General features: G+C 33.3%; 3 protein-coding genes across 3 annotated transcripts; 2 read left to right on the forward strand and 1 right to left on the reverse strand.

Moving 5' to 3' along the window:
* Window positions 1-1554: 1554 nt before the first annotated feature.
* Window positions 1555-3272, forward strand: LOC124842227 (protein CHUP1, chloroplastic-like). Its single transcript, XM_047318671.2, has one exon. The coding sequence runs from the start codon at window positions 1575-1577 to the stop codon at window positions 2955-2957; it is 1383 nt and encodes a 460-aa protein (XP_047174627.1). The 5' UTR covers window positions 1555-1574; the 3' UTR covers window positions 2958-3272.
* Window positions 3273-5251: 1979 nt separating this feature from the next.
* LOC148193937 (peptidyl-prolyl cis-trans isomerase FKBP16-4, chloroplastic-like) lies at window positions 5252-8509 on the forward strand. Its single transcript, XM_088096094.1, has 10 exons — window positions 5252-5410; window positions 5490-5642; window positions 5747-5802; window positions 5898-5953; window positions 6252-6309; window positions 6638-6712; window positions 6974-7063; window positions 7492-7569; window positions 8140-8180; window positions 8258-8509. Exons 1-10 carry the CDS (start codon window positions 5341-5343, stop codon window positions 8283-8285), a joined length of 705 nt encoding a protein of 234 aa, XP_087952220.1. The 5' UTR covers window positions 5252-5340; the 3' UTR covers window positions 8286-8509.
* On the reverse strand, window positions 8478-16827 carry LOC124842222 (splicing factor Cactin). The gene is made up of 14 exons (XM_047318664.2): window positions 16715-16827; window positions 16149-16477; window positions 15961-16052; window positions 14667-14766; window positions 14396-14467; window positions 14138-14200; window positions 13911-14051; window positions 13638-13733; window positions 10129-10413; window positions 9917-10052; window positions 9674-9825; window positions 9415-9591; window positions 8941-9207; window positions 8478-8858 (listed from the first exon to the last, which is right to left on the reverse strand). The coding sequence occupies exons 2-14, from the start codon at window positions 16434-16436 to the stop codon at window positions 8739-8741; spliced, it is 1989 nt and encodes a 662-aa protein (XP_047174620.2). The 5' UTR covers window positions 16437-16477; window positions 16715-16827; the 3' UTR covers window positions 8478-8738.
* Window positions 16828-17216: the final 389 nt, after the last annotated feature.

Here is a 17216-nt window from a genome sequence, read left to right on the forward strand (position 1 = left end):
GAATGGAGGAGATCGCGACGAGCTCGCGTGCTTGGAGGTTCAGCGATGATTTGGTGAAGGCGCGGAGAAGGAAGAAAACGCGGCTAGGGTTTCTGGAAAAATGGATATCCGATTTGGATCTGAAAAAATTAAAAAAAAAATTAAAAACACTCTACTGCCTCGGTTGTCTGTGAACCGAGGCAGAATCCGAAACCTTTTGCCTCAGTTCTGAACCGAGACAAAAAGTCTACTCCTTTCTACCTCGCCTGTATATGCCTCGGTTGCGGAACCAGGGCCTATAAGCGAAAATAACTGCTGTCATTTCTCTTAACTGCACTAGTGATATATGATTCTTATATGAAATGCTTTAGAATTATGAAGTATGGTTTTGTATCTAGCTTACCTTTGTTTTTATGTTGTCTATCTTTGTATTGTTTTTCTCTTTTGCAATGATCACTTAAATGGTGTGAGCTTAGAGAAACATTCTTTCTAGTTGTTCTAGCAATAGGTGAAGGAGAAACATATGAATTGTTAGATGGTTCTGCAAAGGTAGATATCTCTCGTTTTTAGTAGGTTTGTATTCAAGTATAAATTCTATTATTATATGTATAACATTTTAAATTTTAGTAGTTTTAGACTAATGGGATGTACTACAAGTTAGATTGAAATCAAGTTAACTTGTAACCTATATTACTAACAAGATTTTATTAAAATTTTACTATTTTTTATAAATTTTGTATTATAATTATTTTATTACTTATAATTATATAAATTGATAATTTATTTATTTTTAAATATGCTTACTATAGTTTAAATATTTAATTTATTTATGACATTTTATATTTTAATTATTATTTTTATAATGTTTTTTTAAAATAAATCTTAATCTAGCTCGATAAAAATCCACAGATTGATTGAATAAAATTGAATATTTTTAACGTGGATTAAGTTGAATTCGAATCACTTAACTCAAATTAAATGGATTTATTGGATTGAAAATAAGTTAACTTATAATCTATCACTAATAACATTTTATTATTTTGGTACCATAAAGTGTTATAATTATTTACTTATAATTATATAAATTGATACCTTATTTATTTTTTAATATATTAACTAATGTTTGAATAATTTAAATATTTAATTTATTTATCATGAGTTGGTATTTTAATTTTTAATTACTATTTTTATAATAGTTTTAATGAAACAAATAAACAAATTAATTATAGTACTATAAAAAAATTAATAAAGTCAAAATAACAAAATATTCTTAAACAATTATCCATCGACCTATGTTTCCTGAAAAGTTAATCGAATTGGGGTGAGTTATTTAAGCCGATCGATGAGCCAACCCTTCCCATAAGTAGTTTGTAATTCTTAGAATATTTTTTATCTGAGTTTGAAAAGATGGAGAATATATTAACATCACACAAAGCTGGTGGAAGAAAAGAAGCCCTGACATGGCAAATATCTATTTGTGAATGCAATAGGTTGACACGGAAAGGAATCAGATTCCTTAGAGCGATTGATGGTGCCGTACAACCTCTCTTGGAGTCGTCAAAAAGTTACACTTCACCCTTCCTATAATCAAACATATGCAACTTTCCTCAAAAACAAAGATCAATTTCACATTTTCTTCAAACCAACTTCCTTTCTTCTTCATGGGACTCACACCACTCAAGCCAGACAATTTCAAGCCACTCATCCTCAAAGCTGGTGTTCCCTTGGCTGCATCTTTAGCTGGTTTTATCTATGCATGGATACTGGCAAAGAAAAACTTGTCTTCTAAGGTTTTTTCTTCACCAGAAAATGGATGTCATTCTCCAAAAATCACTTCTCACCAGAGAGCTAAACATGAGAGTTTTGACAGCCTTTCTTATGTGGAAGATGGTGAATCATCTACTCCTATGAATAGGTTGGTGATGATCCATGACAAAAAGTCATGTTCGGAACACGAGATCACTGGCCTGAGAAACCAGATTGAAGGTCTTCAAATGAGGGAATTGGCCATGCGTTTGCAGTTTGAGCTGTACTGTGAAATGAAGGCACAAGAGTCTCTACTTGTTGAAGTCAGAAACATGTTGTCGTTGGAGAATGATCGTGCTGAGTTCTTGAGCAAAGAGATTTCTTCCATAGAGACCGAGACAATGAAGTTGGAGAGTTTTGTAGTCCATTACATGAGTGTTGTTGAACAGCTTCAGTATTGGAGATCACAGAATAGGGTGCTTCAAAGGAGGGTTCAAAAGCTTCTCAGGGACTCCAAGGGAAAGTCTCGTTTGATAAAGGTGCAGGCTTTGATGATCAAAGAGAAAGAAGAAGAACTTTTGAGAAACCATGAGGATTTTCAAACGAGGGTATGCGTGATTAACAAGTTAGAGGGTGAAATCAGAGAGCTACGAAGGATTTTGGAGCAGATGGAGGAAGAGAAGAAGGAGGTCGTGAAGAAGCTTGAAAGAGCAGAAGCAGAAGCAGATGCATCTAAGTTGAACAAGGAAAAGATACATAGAAAACCATTGAAATATTATTTGGAGGTTGAATCAGGAGATGTGAGTAAGGAAGAGTACAAAAAGGTTCTGAATGAATTGGAGGAGATGAAGAAGGAAAGATCAACTGAAGTAGAAGAGCTGATTCATTTGAGGAGGGTGAATACTTGTTTGAGGCAAGAGTTGATGAGCCAGTACGAAGAACATCACGAGCAACACAGAGAGCATGAGGAGGGAGAGTTTGAAGGAGGCTTAGGAATTATGCAATATGATTCAGAGCATGAGTTGCATTACTCCCTCTTGGAGCATCACAATGATTCTGCTGAGAGTGATCATGCTTCTTCAAAAAGGAAAAAGTTTCTTAAGAGGCTGAAAAGGTGGGTTGAAGGAAGTGAAAAGGTAGTGAAGCCTGAAATTATCAAACAATCTTCTGTTTCCTGTGGATCAAAGAAACCTCAAGTTTCTTCAAATTCAAGGTTCTGTTCCAGTGCTTGATGACTCAAAATACCATTCAGCTTTTCCCTAGCAAAAACTAAAATATATATTTAGACCAAGTCATGATCATAATAGAGCAAAGCTTAGATACTTTCCAAAGTATTTTTTACGTTGTTTTTATGTAAGGATTGAAGTTTCATCTTACCAAAATCCAATTCTTACACAAAAACTAACACTAAAAAAACTTACATAACAGCATCTAAGTTTTGATCACCACAATATAGCTATGGATATGTATTACACAATAAAGATGCATAGGGACTGTGCGTTTGTTGCAAAATAAATGGTGATGGCATTTCCTAATAATTTGTACATTTCTGCATGCTGTTTTCTTTTAATATCTATCTATCTGTTCTAAGTTACAGAATGACTGCTAAAGGGTTGAGAATAATATGAGATTAAGTTCCATATTCATATATGTGAAGTTAATTCTTATATTAGAGGTTAATTTTGTAGAATAAATTAATATTAAAAATGTCTCTTGATATTAGAAATTCTAAAGGATAAGTCATGAGAATAACTAGATTAAGAAAAAAATAATGATATTACGGCCGTAGTCTTAAATATAGACATGTTAAATGCGGTAGAATATTGGATGAAGATTACAATAAAAGTGTTAAGTTTGATATTAATTACATACAAATATTATTTTTAATGAGTTTAAAAAACACGTGATCATGGCACTTGATGTGCTTGTACAACATTTATTATTTACAAATTAATATTAATGAGAAATATAAAGTAGAATTGGTAGTCAAAGTGCTTACGGGAAGGGAGATGTATATAAAATAAGTCTAATCCGATATGATAGCTTGAAGGCTTTTACTTTCTACACCCCAACATTTTCTTCGTGCATCTTTCCAACTTTTCAAAAATGACCATTTTATCTTTTGTGAAACTGATTTTCGGATTACATATATTGAAAATTTTCCAGAGCAAACTTTTCGAAATTTTAAGAAAAAATTTCTGAAAGGTATGAAATATACTTCGGAACAGACTTTTTATTATAGAATATTCACAATAATTTTTTCAAAATACATATAATATCTTTGTAACAAATTTTTCAAAACATGTTTAAATAAAATATATTTTGGAAAAAGAAATGCAAAAAATTGTATTAAATGGAGCATTTGGTATACTCCAACCCGTATACAAGAAAAAAGAAAATATAAAGAAAAGTGAGAAATTTTGAATCTAAACATTTCTCAAGCTTCCATTTTTACATTTGAATAAATAAGATAAAAGATAAATTATATTTGTTTTTGTTTTGGATTTAATATTGTTCATATTATATTGGAGATAAAGTAAAAAGATTGAGTTTTAATATAGAGTTTAGAGTTATTATAACTAATGTATTTAAAAAATTAATGATAAAATTATCAATTGATTGTGGTTGATAATTTTTAGATTAAATTATTTCTAGGTTATAGCATATAATAGTTATAGAAGTTGTCCTCCATTGATCTTTGCACCTTGCTTCTCCTTCCATGGTTTAAGTTTAATTCTCATGATAGCTGTGAGTATAAAATAAATATAATTAGTAATTATTCTATTATAATATAAATGATTTGTTAGTATGATTGACTGTATTTGTTTCACATGTTCTTACATTGTTCTTAAGCTTATTTATTGCGCACTTTATAAAGTTTTATGTCTCATGAAAAATATAAATTTATGACTTGTTAATTAAATGAACAATAAATAAATAATTATTAATAAAAAATAAAATAATGATTAGACTTAAAAAAAAGAGTTATTTTCATTAAAAACAAAGGAGAATATCTTTTTGTTGAAAAATAAATCACCAAAAAATCACTCTAGTTAATAGACATATTATTATGGAGATTGTTATTGATTTAATAAAAAAATAAATAACATTTTTTATCTTACATGGTTCACATTACTCAAAAGAGAAAAATCGAGTTATTAAAAATAAAGCTAATGCGAGTGGTTTATTTAAATATTATTATTAAATTAGCTCATTTCAGTTTATGATTAATATCTCACTATTTTCAAGATACTGGGATGAGTAGACAGATATAAAATAAAAGTTAAATTAATTTACTTCACATACAAAAAAGGAAAAAAAAATGTTAAATAAACAAAAAAATCTACAGAAATCATTTTCTGTTTTCCTTGTTCTTACACGAAATTTTCAGAGACAGAATTTGTTTAGATTTTGGAAAGATTTGTAGGTGACTCATCAATATCTATGAATTATATCAAGAATCTAATATTCTATATTTCTGAAACCAGTGATTTTTCAATGCTTCGAAATTGTGGATGGAATTAACCACGTTATCCTCTCTCTCTCTCTTTCTTCTCTAACTATACAAAAAGGAAAAGATTCTGATCACACTGTAACAAGCAAGAATCAAACACCATGGAACTCTCTCTGTTCCACCATCAGCACCATCCTATGATGTTCCTCAATTGCCCCATTAGCTTAACAAGTAACTTCTCTCTTCTCTGCTTCTCCATATACACTTCTTTCAATTCAAACTAGCCTGAGAAATTTCCTTAACTCCACAGGAACACACACAACACTTAACAAGAAAAATTCATACAGGTTATCATGCCACTGTTCATGTTCTTCCACAAAAAACACTACAGCAGAACCAGTTACAGTGTCTTCTTTGAGTATTGAAGGAAGGAGAGCATTACTCAGTTGTCTCCTCACAACTTGTTAGTTTTTAGTTAACTATCTTGGAATGTTCCCTTTCTATGTTTTCTATGTTTTCTATGTTCCATTCCATGTGATTTTCTTAAATGTTTTTATCTTATGCTAGTTTGTGGAGTCTATGCATGTGATGTGGCTGGAGCTGTTAGCACAAGTAGAAGAGCTGTATGTGGCCCCATTATTCTACTTTGTTAGTTTATTTGAAAGAAAAATCGTGGTTCTGATAAGTGTGGAATTTTCCACTCTTCTGTTTTCTGCAGCTAAGAGGAGCAAAAATTCCTGAAAGTGATTATACAACCTTACCCAATGGCTTGAAGTGAGTTTATGCTAACATGTTGATTGTGAATCTTTCTCTACCTTCTTTCTCATTTAGTATCAGACTCTGATGACTAAAGCGTGTTGAAATTCTTCTAATGGATATCATCACAATAAGAATTCCACCTTCTAGAACATTTATTGATGTTTTCTTTATCATAGAGAAACAGAATCTGTCACTTTTATTTGATTGGCTAAACTTACATTGGTAATCTTTAAAATTTCGTAATTTGCACTGATTTTTCTTTTTGTTGATTGCATTTTAAAGATGTGTTGGTATGAAACTTTTATATCTTCAGGTACTATGATTTGAAGGTCGGGAATGGAGCCGAAGCTAAAAAGGGATCTCGTGTTGCAGTACGGTTGTGATCCAGTTAAAAATGTTTCACTCATTATTGCTTCTGCATGTGGTTGAAAGCCATTAGCTGAATGTGCTGTGAATAATTAGAAATCGAATGCTGAATCTACGTTCCATATCTAATAAAAATGAGAATGTTGAGCAATATATACTAAAAATGAGCAATAAACTTGTTATCTTAAGATTTTGGGTTGGAGTGGACTATTATATTTTCTGTGTAACTCTGATGTGCTGCCATGTGCATTCATATATATGATCTTACCAAAAGATTTTTATTTGATTAAGTATTGCTAAGAATTCAGAAATAATGAGATTATGGTATTGTAGATTCACTATGTGGCCAAATGGAAGGGTATCACCTTTATGACTAGTAGACAAGGAATGGGTGTTGGAGGAGGAACGGTATGATCCAAGTAACTATGCCAAATTTCTCATCCCTTTCTATATTGTGTTGTTAAGGTCGATTGGTGTAGCAAATCAAATGCAATGGCGTGAGAAAATGAACCCAATCATTTCTATTATTTCTATAGAGATTCACAGTTTCAAAAACTATTTATCCTCTACTTGATTGGTCTGGATGATCAAATGCATTACTATATATGATGCATATTTTTTCTGAAAAGTTGCTAATAGGCTGACGAAAACATGCTTGAATCATTGCAGCCCTATGGATTTGATGTAGGGCAATCAGAGAGAGGAACAGTCCTTAAAGGGTTGGATTTAGGCGTAGAGGGCATGCGAGTAGGAGGCCAGGTGAGAACAAATTGTTGGAGCACTTTTCTGTTTTATTGACAATGCAAATTTAAATATTGATAATCAATAAACTTAAGTCTGCAAACTCTAAATTCCTTTTAATCCATTTGATGGGAAGTTTCATAGTTCATTGAACCCTAAGGGCATTACTGAACAAGTACATTGGATTGGAATTCATGCTACTACAGATTTTGTTTTATTTTGCTTCAGCTTTGCATATTCTATTGTGACATAAGTATTCAAAGATTTTATGCATAAAAGTATCTAAACTACATATTTTCGTTGGATGATCTCACTAAATTCGTTAACCTCATAAGCTGTCATCAGCATGCGTGCAATAGTTTTGCATGAAAGGGTTGCAAATTGTTTTGACTTTCTGGGTTGAATCATATGCCTCAAGAATGTGTAATTTAGATGGTTTTTTGCAGCGACTATTGATTGTTCCTCCTGAACTTGCCTATGGAAGCAAGGGAGTGCAAGAAATCCCTCCTAATTCAACGATTGAGGTGAGTTCTTCTGATCTCTTTGTTAATATTTTGTTCCATTACGTTGAATGCTGATTTTAGCTCCGTTTCTTTGCTCTCATACATATTGTAAGACCGATTCCAACCAATTATAATTCGTGAATAGTGTTCTTATGGTTTATTTGATTTGACCGGAACCTTCTGTTACCAAAACAGTTTAATCAAAATTTAATTGTAAAACACAAGTTGTAATGAACAACCTCTTTGTGCTGTCAAACGGAAATTCATGGGCATTCAATGATTGCTTTATTTCAAAGTTCAAACATATGTTTGAAAAGTTGGATATGACCACTTTCACCCAACCAAAACCATTTTCCCTCCACTGTAGCCTACCCCTTCCTACACTAGATATCAGGTTCTATAATCAAAGGGGGTAAAACAATGTTAACAAGTTGGATAATTTGGTCATTTTGATATGATTTGCTATTTTTCCATGTCATCATCATTTAGGCCGAGTCTACTGCTGAAGTCCTTTATTCGACTGTTTTCCTGTCAAAGTGATTTTTCTTTTTTAAATTTACAATTTTACCGTTTGATACTTTCGGAATGCAGTTGGACATTGAACTGCTTTCTATCAAACAAAGTCCATTCGGGTAAGTAACGATGTCAGATTTTTTTTTTTTATATTTTAGTCTCCTGTAGTTAATTTAAATTATTTTTGGTTCTGCAGGACTCCTGTAAAGATAGTTGAAGGTTAATACAATGATTTCAGAGTGCTTAGTCGACATTTTAAGAGAAGAAAAATATGCCCACCCACTCACCGGCCTTTACTTTTCCCAATATCTCAATGAACAATCTTTTCTGGAGCTACTATTGTTTCAATTCAGATTTCTGTTCGCACGGAGTTGTAAAGTTCATCAGATGTGATTATCAAAACGAAAATAAAGCAGTGAAGAAAATAACCGCATCTGTTTTCACTTTTTCTCTTGTGTCCTTCCGCCCCTTCAATTGTTTCCTAATTCTTTCAACATTCAACTTTCAAGTCAAATGTATCATCAAAAGACAATGATCGGGTTTTGTTCAATGTTGGTTGTACAATTCCTCCATATACATAAAAGAAACTATAGGCCAGCACCTTAACATTCACGGATATGCACCTTAAATTTCAAAATGGTAACCAACCCATGTAGAAGGTAAGCCAGAGCCTGAAATTATCTGCGGTAGCGGTAGCGTTTGAAATTGAAGTACACATGTAGAATTCCACGTTCAAAAGTGCACTTAAAACCTTTCTTATGAGAATATTCCCATTCTTTATTAACAATGCGAAAAGCCTGTCATGGAAGACAAATAAAATGGGTAATTTGTTTGAGAGTGTATATAATAAACCTTCAGAGCATCAAGAAGTAGACTTACAATGTCTTCATATGGTGGCCCTGCATGAAATCTTATGATGCAAGTTTCACCATTGCTACCATCCTTCTCAATAGTGTAAGTTGGAGCTTTTGTCTTGTCTACTAGATCCGGGTAGAAAATGTTAAATTTATACCCTTGTACAACCTTTGGCGGTGGATTGTCATGATCGTAATGAGTCTGATTATATTTGTTCCATTCGTACCCAGTGTGGACACGGTTGAAATACTTTGGTTTCCTGGGCCTGTATTTGTCATGCCACCAATAAACCTGCTCCAACATTACCAATTACATCAAACTTTAGATGTTGATAATCCCACGTCCTTGAATATAGTAGTATAAAAATCCAGAACTTTCTATAATGAACTAAATATTTTACAATCTATCAAACATGTAAATTTCGAAGAATCATAGATAACGACAATCATTTAAAGACATTTGACAGAATGAAATTACATAATAACCAAGACAGGTTACCTGTGAATCTAGATTCACTTCAGCACCAGATCCAAACAATGCATCCCCGTCTTCCATAGCTCCCATAGCTTTCATGGCTTTCGTCTCAAAATTATCTTCAGATGGAGCAGGCTTTAATGCCATTGCTTCTTGAATTCGTTTATGCTGCTCTTCCTTTACAGCCATACGCTTCCACTCCTGTGAACGTACGATGAGTTAGACTACACACTTGACACTCAAACGAGAAATATCATTGTTGAAAACCATGTTTAAAGATTACCAATAGAGCTCTGTCCTCTTCAGGGTCAATAGCTTCCTCATCTTCATCACCATGAAACAGTTCCGGTGAAAATGAGCCAGCCTGATCCTCAGCTTCTTGATCTTCTTCTACTTTAAAAGGTTCGGGTGAAAATGATTCATCTGCAGATTGGGCTACACAATAAACATCGAGCAAATATCAACACATAATTTGGGTGGAGAATGCATATAAACTAACAATGACAAAAATCCACCGCTAATATACATTTTCTGTAATGTTCATTGTCTTCGTCAGAGTTTCTAACTGGAGCATCTTCCAGTTTATCTTCATCCTCCGATGGTTGTTCAAGGTGTTGCAAATGTTTGTGTAACATCTTAGAATGGATTTCTTTTAAAGAAGCCTGCATATAGCACAATTAATAATGAAGTGAATGTATCCATTATTTTAAAGCATGCTCTTAAAAGTAAGAGAGTTACCTTGGCCTTATATATGTGGAGGTATTTTAAAACTGCCTCCCAGTACTCAACCACCTTTGCCGTACCAGTACGCATCTCTGATGCTATATGCACCTGTAAAGCTTCTAATTCTGCATGTGTCTTTCCCTGCAAAAGCCTCTTCACATCTGGCTCAACACTGTAATGCAGACCCCTTTCTTCTGCAAGCAGCTCAGGGGGAGGTTCTTCACCACGTACCCTAGCTCGATCAATTGCATCTTTTTTTCGAGCTTCAGCGAGCTCCCAATCACACACTAGAAGGAGTGCCTGTATGAAGATATTGAGCAACTTCAACTTAGAACATGAATTGTGACATGATTAATTTAGTGTCAAGATCAATGGCATTACATGTTAAGGAAGTCACACAATGGCCATACGAGTGAACTGAAACAGAAGAGGAAGAGATTAAGGAAACTAATTCATCTGGGATCCAATTCAGAGGATAAATTTCATATGTATAAACCACAAACATAACAAGACATCAATAGTCACATAAAAGAAACTGCATCAATAGTCACATAAAAGAAACTGCATCGAAAGGCATAAGCACCAGCATGCATATGACAAAAATATATAAACTACGGGGGAGGAGGAAGAAAGCACACCAAAATGAATTTGAACTGGGAAAAGCAATCTCATTGTCTAATTGAATATTCTCCATGCTACAAGCCATTCCATAGCATATTGTTATAGAAAAGAAACCTTAATCTAAATTTTAAATACCCATCTACGCTATGCCTGACATAGTTTGGAACAATCTTCCACTCCGTTCCTCTAAAATTACATCTACACCAACCTCATAACTTTTTGTGTATTAAGAATTTATTAGAAGATACATAAAGAAAAGTGAAATTCCTGCTGCCTCAATTTTACCCAAAATATGTGTAATAGTGATATTATGTTATCTACCTTAAACAGGGAATTAGACAAAACATAAACAAGCTGAAACATGTTTTACATTTCAGTAACCCACTTCTACTTTATGCAAGCAACCAGAAGTGCAAAAATTGTATGAGACTTCACCATGTTACAACTCAATAAAAGTACAAACTTGTAACACAAAAACTAAGTTTTAATACCTCTCCAATCCCGACCAGAGTTCAGAGAGAGAGTGGAAGAACTTCATTCTACAACATTCAATACAACTATGACAAAAAGAACTTCAATGCTAAAGAGGTTATACCTTATTGAATATAGTGAAAACTATATATGAAATTAATCTCCCTTGTGTTGAATATACACATAGGGTACTCTATTTACAATAAAAGAAATATAGACTAAGCCCAAAATACAAATAAGGAATAATAACAAACTAACTAAAGATAAAAGATAAATAAAGATAAGATAAAGATAATATATCTAACAATCCCCTTCAAGCTAGTGCATACAAATCATATGTACCATGCTTGTTACTAATATAATCAATAAAGACTTAGTGAAAATATCTTCTTTTGCACTCGACACCAAATTGTTAATGATTTACAAAGACGACATAGAAGACAAAATACCAACCCAGAAGACTCCCCTTGAGCAACAAATATGGGAGGTTATTCCATATAAATCTCTTCTAGCAAATCACCATCGAGGAATGCATTATTGACATCCAGTTAATAAAGAGTGCGAACAGAGGTCGACAAACAACTAACAACAGTTGTGGAGAATAATATTGAACAACGGTGGACTACCGCGAAACTTTGATAACTTTGACAAAGAAGATTACCATCAGTAGTAGACGATGGCTAACAGTGGTGGACAACGACAAACTGCAAGGACTAGATTGTCATCAGTAATGGATGGTGGCCTGCAGTGACTGACAGTGATAGATTGAAGGGACTAGATTGGACCACATAGAAACAGACTCCCCCTCACAGCGAACGATGGAAATGACGGCGCGTGACAGTGAAGGTGGAAGATCTGACTCTTCAAAAGAATGGTCTCCTTTGTTCATCAAAGGACCTAGACACAGACTCTCCATCACGAGGAACGGTGGTGGACAGAGGCACAAACAGTGGACGATAGTGAAAAAAACACTATAGAGAACTAAAATCAGGAGTGCAGGACTGAGGTACTCAAACACATGTGTTGAAAGACAAATTTCTTAGGGCGGCTGAGACGATCAAAACCATGTGGTCACCAGTCGAAACTGGAACTCCGGCGACAGCAGCAGTAGACAGTGGCCTCCAGCAATAGACGACCGCGTCACCGACAACGGCGATAGACGGCGGATGTAGTGGTAGAGGTGACAAAAAAAATTTCTCAAAAGAACCTTAGGCTCTAGATACCATGTTGAATATAGTGAAAACTATAGATGAGATTAATCTCCCTTGTGTTAAATATATACATAGGGTACTCTATTTATAATAGAAGAAATATAGGTTAAATCCAAAATACAAATAAAGAATAATAACAAACTAACAAAAGATAAAAGATAAAGATAAGATAAAGATAATATATTTAACATAACTTTTATATTTAGCACTAAGAAATAATAGAAGGCAGTGTTTTCATATGCTCTTCTACAAATAAAAAGTCAATAATTAAAGGGCATTATCCCTGTGCATAACAGTTAAATTCAAAGCAAGTTCTCTTACAACTGCATTCAAGCATATCCAAGAACATAGACATGATATTTCCTCTTTAAACCCAAACCAAAGAACATACACCAAAAATTTCCTCTTAATTTTTGCTATAGTCTTCTGAAAGTATTTTAAAACCCAAACCAGAAAAATGTCAGAAAAAGTTGTTAGTTTTACAGTCAATCAATCAGTTCAAGTAGTTAGATTACTAATTGAACCAGATATATTATATTTAAAAGTTAAAACTAAATATTATGTGCATATATTTATAAACAACCTGAAAAAAAATTATCCCCTTACCATAAAATACATACACAAATTAGTGACAATCTAACTATGAAGGATTGGTATATTAACAGGCGTTAAACGTGTGTCAATCTGCATTATTTTGCCATTGGTAATGAAATTATATTTTGCTAAATCACATAATGATAAATAACCACTCACAAGAACAAAATGCATTAAGCTAATAATAACAAAGAAACATATTCTGCATGGAAAATCTACAAAAATATTTACAAACTAAGATAATACATATTAATCACATTCTTTACTAGCACTAGCACATTGGCTCCAGCAATCATGTTTTGTTTTATGCTGTTCTATAATTAGAGACTTCCAAAATACATATGATGTTTTGCATGTAGATATTCATAACCTTGAATTTCAGCTGTTTTGTTGTTTTGCATTACTTTTTTATGTTTTTCTTTTTAATAAAAAAATGTGATCCTTTGTACCAGAACTGGAATAGATTCATACTTCAAAGTCACATCACAGTCACATTCAATATAACCTACGGTGTATAAAACAAGATGGTAGTATAAAAAATAGACAGGCTAAAAATTATTAAGTAATTAGTACGACTCTGTGAAGGACTATAAAGTAATTAACTAAAGAGTGGATAAAAGATGATACCTCCCAATATTCTACATGGGTGGGTGTGGCCCTGTCAAGGTCCAGATGCATTTTGATGTCATCACGAAGCTCATCCATTTCCTTTACTGTCAAACCCTGAACCATATAATTCAAATTGTTATGTAAATTGTCCAACAACATTGGTATTTAAAGCTGGAAATCTTTAATCATACTAAGGAAAAGGTTCAATGAGTTTTCAAAGGCCATTATATTATAATCTTCATCAGTTAAAGGAAAGGGAAGATATGAACTGCTATAAATATAAATATTAACCTTGAACACCATGTATGGTTCATTTATTTCTATATCCAAATCAGTGGATCCATTGAGATGCTTGGTTAGGATATCAATCGGCCTGGCACGCCCTTCACGCAATCTAATTTCGGATCTAACCTTGCTTTGATCAAAATGAAACTGCATATGAAATCGTCTTGATTATCAGATTGTAATTACCACAACTGAAAAATTAACAATAAATGAAAGGAATTCAAGGAACATACCTCCTCTTCTCTTTTTTCCCAGTCATGGAACTCAGCTCGTGCGCGCTCTCTAGCTAACAGTGCCTGTGAGAGAGAATGTGGATAAGACGTAATAGTTTTTGCACTTACAGGATAGGAAATAATTAGCATGTCATACGAGCATATACCCACCACAGCCAGGCTCCAGCCAGAAACATGAGTGTCAATTGTTAAGAAAGAATTGTCCCTCCAATAGATTAATGATAATTTTTCTAATAACATATTATGGAATGAACTTACCATTTCTTCTTCATGCCGTGCTTTCTCAAGTGCCCTTTCTTCTCTTCTTTTTTTTACCTTTTCAATTTCTGCCTGCATTATGATTTTTACCAAGAACTTAGTGAATAAATGGAAGACAGAGATAATGGTTAGTTGTTTCACAATTTCATCATTATAACTTAGTAAGGCTGGAAGGCAATAAGCAATAAGCAAGAAGCTACAGCAATTATTTATTTAGTATTGCCTACAAAATAGTAAATATTTATTTTATCTTTTGCAGAAAAATGCGTACCATCCGTTCTCTCTGTCTCATTTTTTCAGCTTTAACTGAAAATGCATCAATAGGCACACCTTGAACAACATCACGCTCAATCTTCTTCCGCCAAACAAACCTACAACTCAGTAAATTTGAGAACCATAAAATGTAGGTAGGTACCACTCAACTACTAATACATTAGTTTGAGGTAAAACAGCTATGTGAAGCTTCTAGAACATGAAAAATGACAATAAAATTTTAATCTTAGTGGAATCAAATAAGACAGACAAAATGAACAAGAAAACTGATATATCAAAGTTTTTTAAGAACAACCAATTATATATGTTGGAAGTCCCACGTCAACTAGTGATAAGGTCAGTTTAAAATATATAAATGGATGCAAACCTCATTTTATAAATCAGTTTTGTGAGATTGAGTTAGGTTTAAAATTGATCTATTGAAAGTCCCACATTGACTAGTGATAAGATCCTTTTAGAATATACAACTCCCCATCCACAAGAAAGTTGTCCAACAGAAACCAATGGCATTTCTAAAATGATTTTGGATGATAAACTGACAGGGCAGCTTTGATTCAAACAGGAAAACTCTCTAATTTACCCGCAGGGAAACCTAAGAAACTTCAGCACTTGTAACAAGTATCCCAGAAGATTAAAAATACAAAAAATGTGGGAGAGAGAGGGAGAAGAAATGACTTTGTAAGAGGCGTCCTTCTGTGGGACCCACATTAAGAAACTCTTTCAATTTTAAGCAACTCATATGCGGGGCCCATATTAAAATAATGTTTCCATTCATAAGAAACTCAAAGAAATCCTATTTAGGATACACTAATATGAATTTAGTATTACAAAATTGCCACAAAGTACCAAATACCATCCACCATCTAATTACAGAATTTAGTATAAGTAAATCAGACAAGCATTCTCCTGAAAGACTGACAATACAATTGCCGCAAAGTTTTCCAAATAATTATTATGTTATCAAACAAATTGAGATTTTAACTAAAATTGAAAACAGAATCATGTAAGAACCTCAACCAACAATCCATCAATAATTAACTGGTTCTGCAGAAGTTTCTTACTTTCAAATTATCACCTATACCAAAATTTAAACTACAGAACTCCTTAGCATTCACCTCTACATAAAATAAAATGCCAATTGTACACACACAAACACAAGTTACAAGTATGTATCTGGAAAATTCATCTCTTATGGTAAACAGCACAAAAAAGCCCAGTTATTAGATCAACAAATCCAAAACCACACAACACAGGAAAAAGAATAGGGAGAACCGAGGAATGTAGGAACTTACTTCTCATTAAGATTAGAGTCACCAAATGGATTTGCATCATTCGAATAACCTGAAACGGTACGAGTCTTCAGTTTCTTGGCAACTTTCAATGCCTGAGCACAAAACCAAGAAGAAGGAAACATCAAAACACGTAACTCAAATAATAAAACATAAAAACGCCAAACAAGGATAAAGAAGCATCTTCAAACCTTTTTCTGAGCCTTTTTGGCCAAGTACTGTGCTATTTCCTCCTCAGTAATGTGCCTGGAGGACTTCTTCTTCTTGCAACCCCTGTCACTACTCTCGTCAGAGGAACTATCTGAGTCCTTCCTGCTTCGTCCCCACCGTGAACGACGGCGGCTACGATGATTGTCTCTCCGGCGTCTCTCCGGAGACGACGAATCACTGCTGTCTGAATCGTCACTGGACTGTGAAGATGGCGACTCTGATGAAGAATCGTCAGATCTTCTTCTCTTTTTCTTACTCCTACTACCCATTATATTCAATTCAACATTTCTACTCTGCTCAGGTTATAATGCTAAGCAAAAAGAGAACGTAAAGTAACAATCGTATTCCATAACAGTGAAACAGTGAAAGTGCTTCTGTGTAAAGTTAGGCTATCGAATAAGGATTTTCAGCTCACAAAGAATCAAATTAATTGTTCAATAATAAAAAAAGATGATTAACCACAGAAGATTAGAACTCGAGGAAATGAGCAAAGTTCATTAGTTCAAAATACGAATGTGAAGAAGTAACCGATGGGAAAACGACAAACCTGTGGCGAAGAAGACGGTTGCGAAATGAAGACGACGGTGCTGATGAACTTCCGGTAACTCCAAACCGGACTTTGAAACTTACAACTTGGATTTTGCTTAGGAAAAAGAATGGGCCTAATCCCAAAGAGTTTGAGTGTTTCATCTGCACCTCCAACATCTCATCTGCACCTCCAAAAATTCCATTTTTAACCTTTTGACATATCCACCTCCAACTTTTCAAAAAATTTTACTTTTTAATAAATATATTTTTATTTTCTTCTCTCTCTTATTAAAGACATTTTAATAAATACATTTTTATTTTTTCCTCTTTCTTATTAAAGTTCCTCTGTACCATTTTAATAATAATTTAATTTAATTTAAAATTTAAATATTATTTAATATAATTTTATATTTAATAATTATTAAAATATGATTTATATCATAATAATAGTTATATTAAATATATAAAAATCAAATAACTAAAATAAAAGTAATAATGATAAAAATAAAAAATAAAATAAT

Source organism: Vigna umbellata, chromosome 8 (genome assembly GCF_029865625.1).
Source record: "Vigna umbellata cultivar VRB3 chromosome 8, Vumbellata_1.0, whole genome shotgun sequence".
NCBI lineage: Eukaryota > Viridiplantae > Streptophyta > Magnoliopsida > Fabales > Fabaceae > Vigna > Vigna umbellata.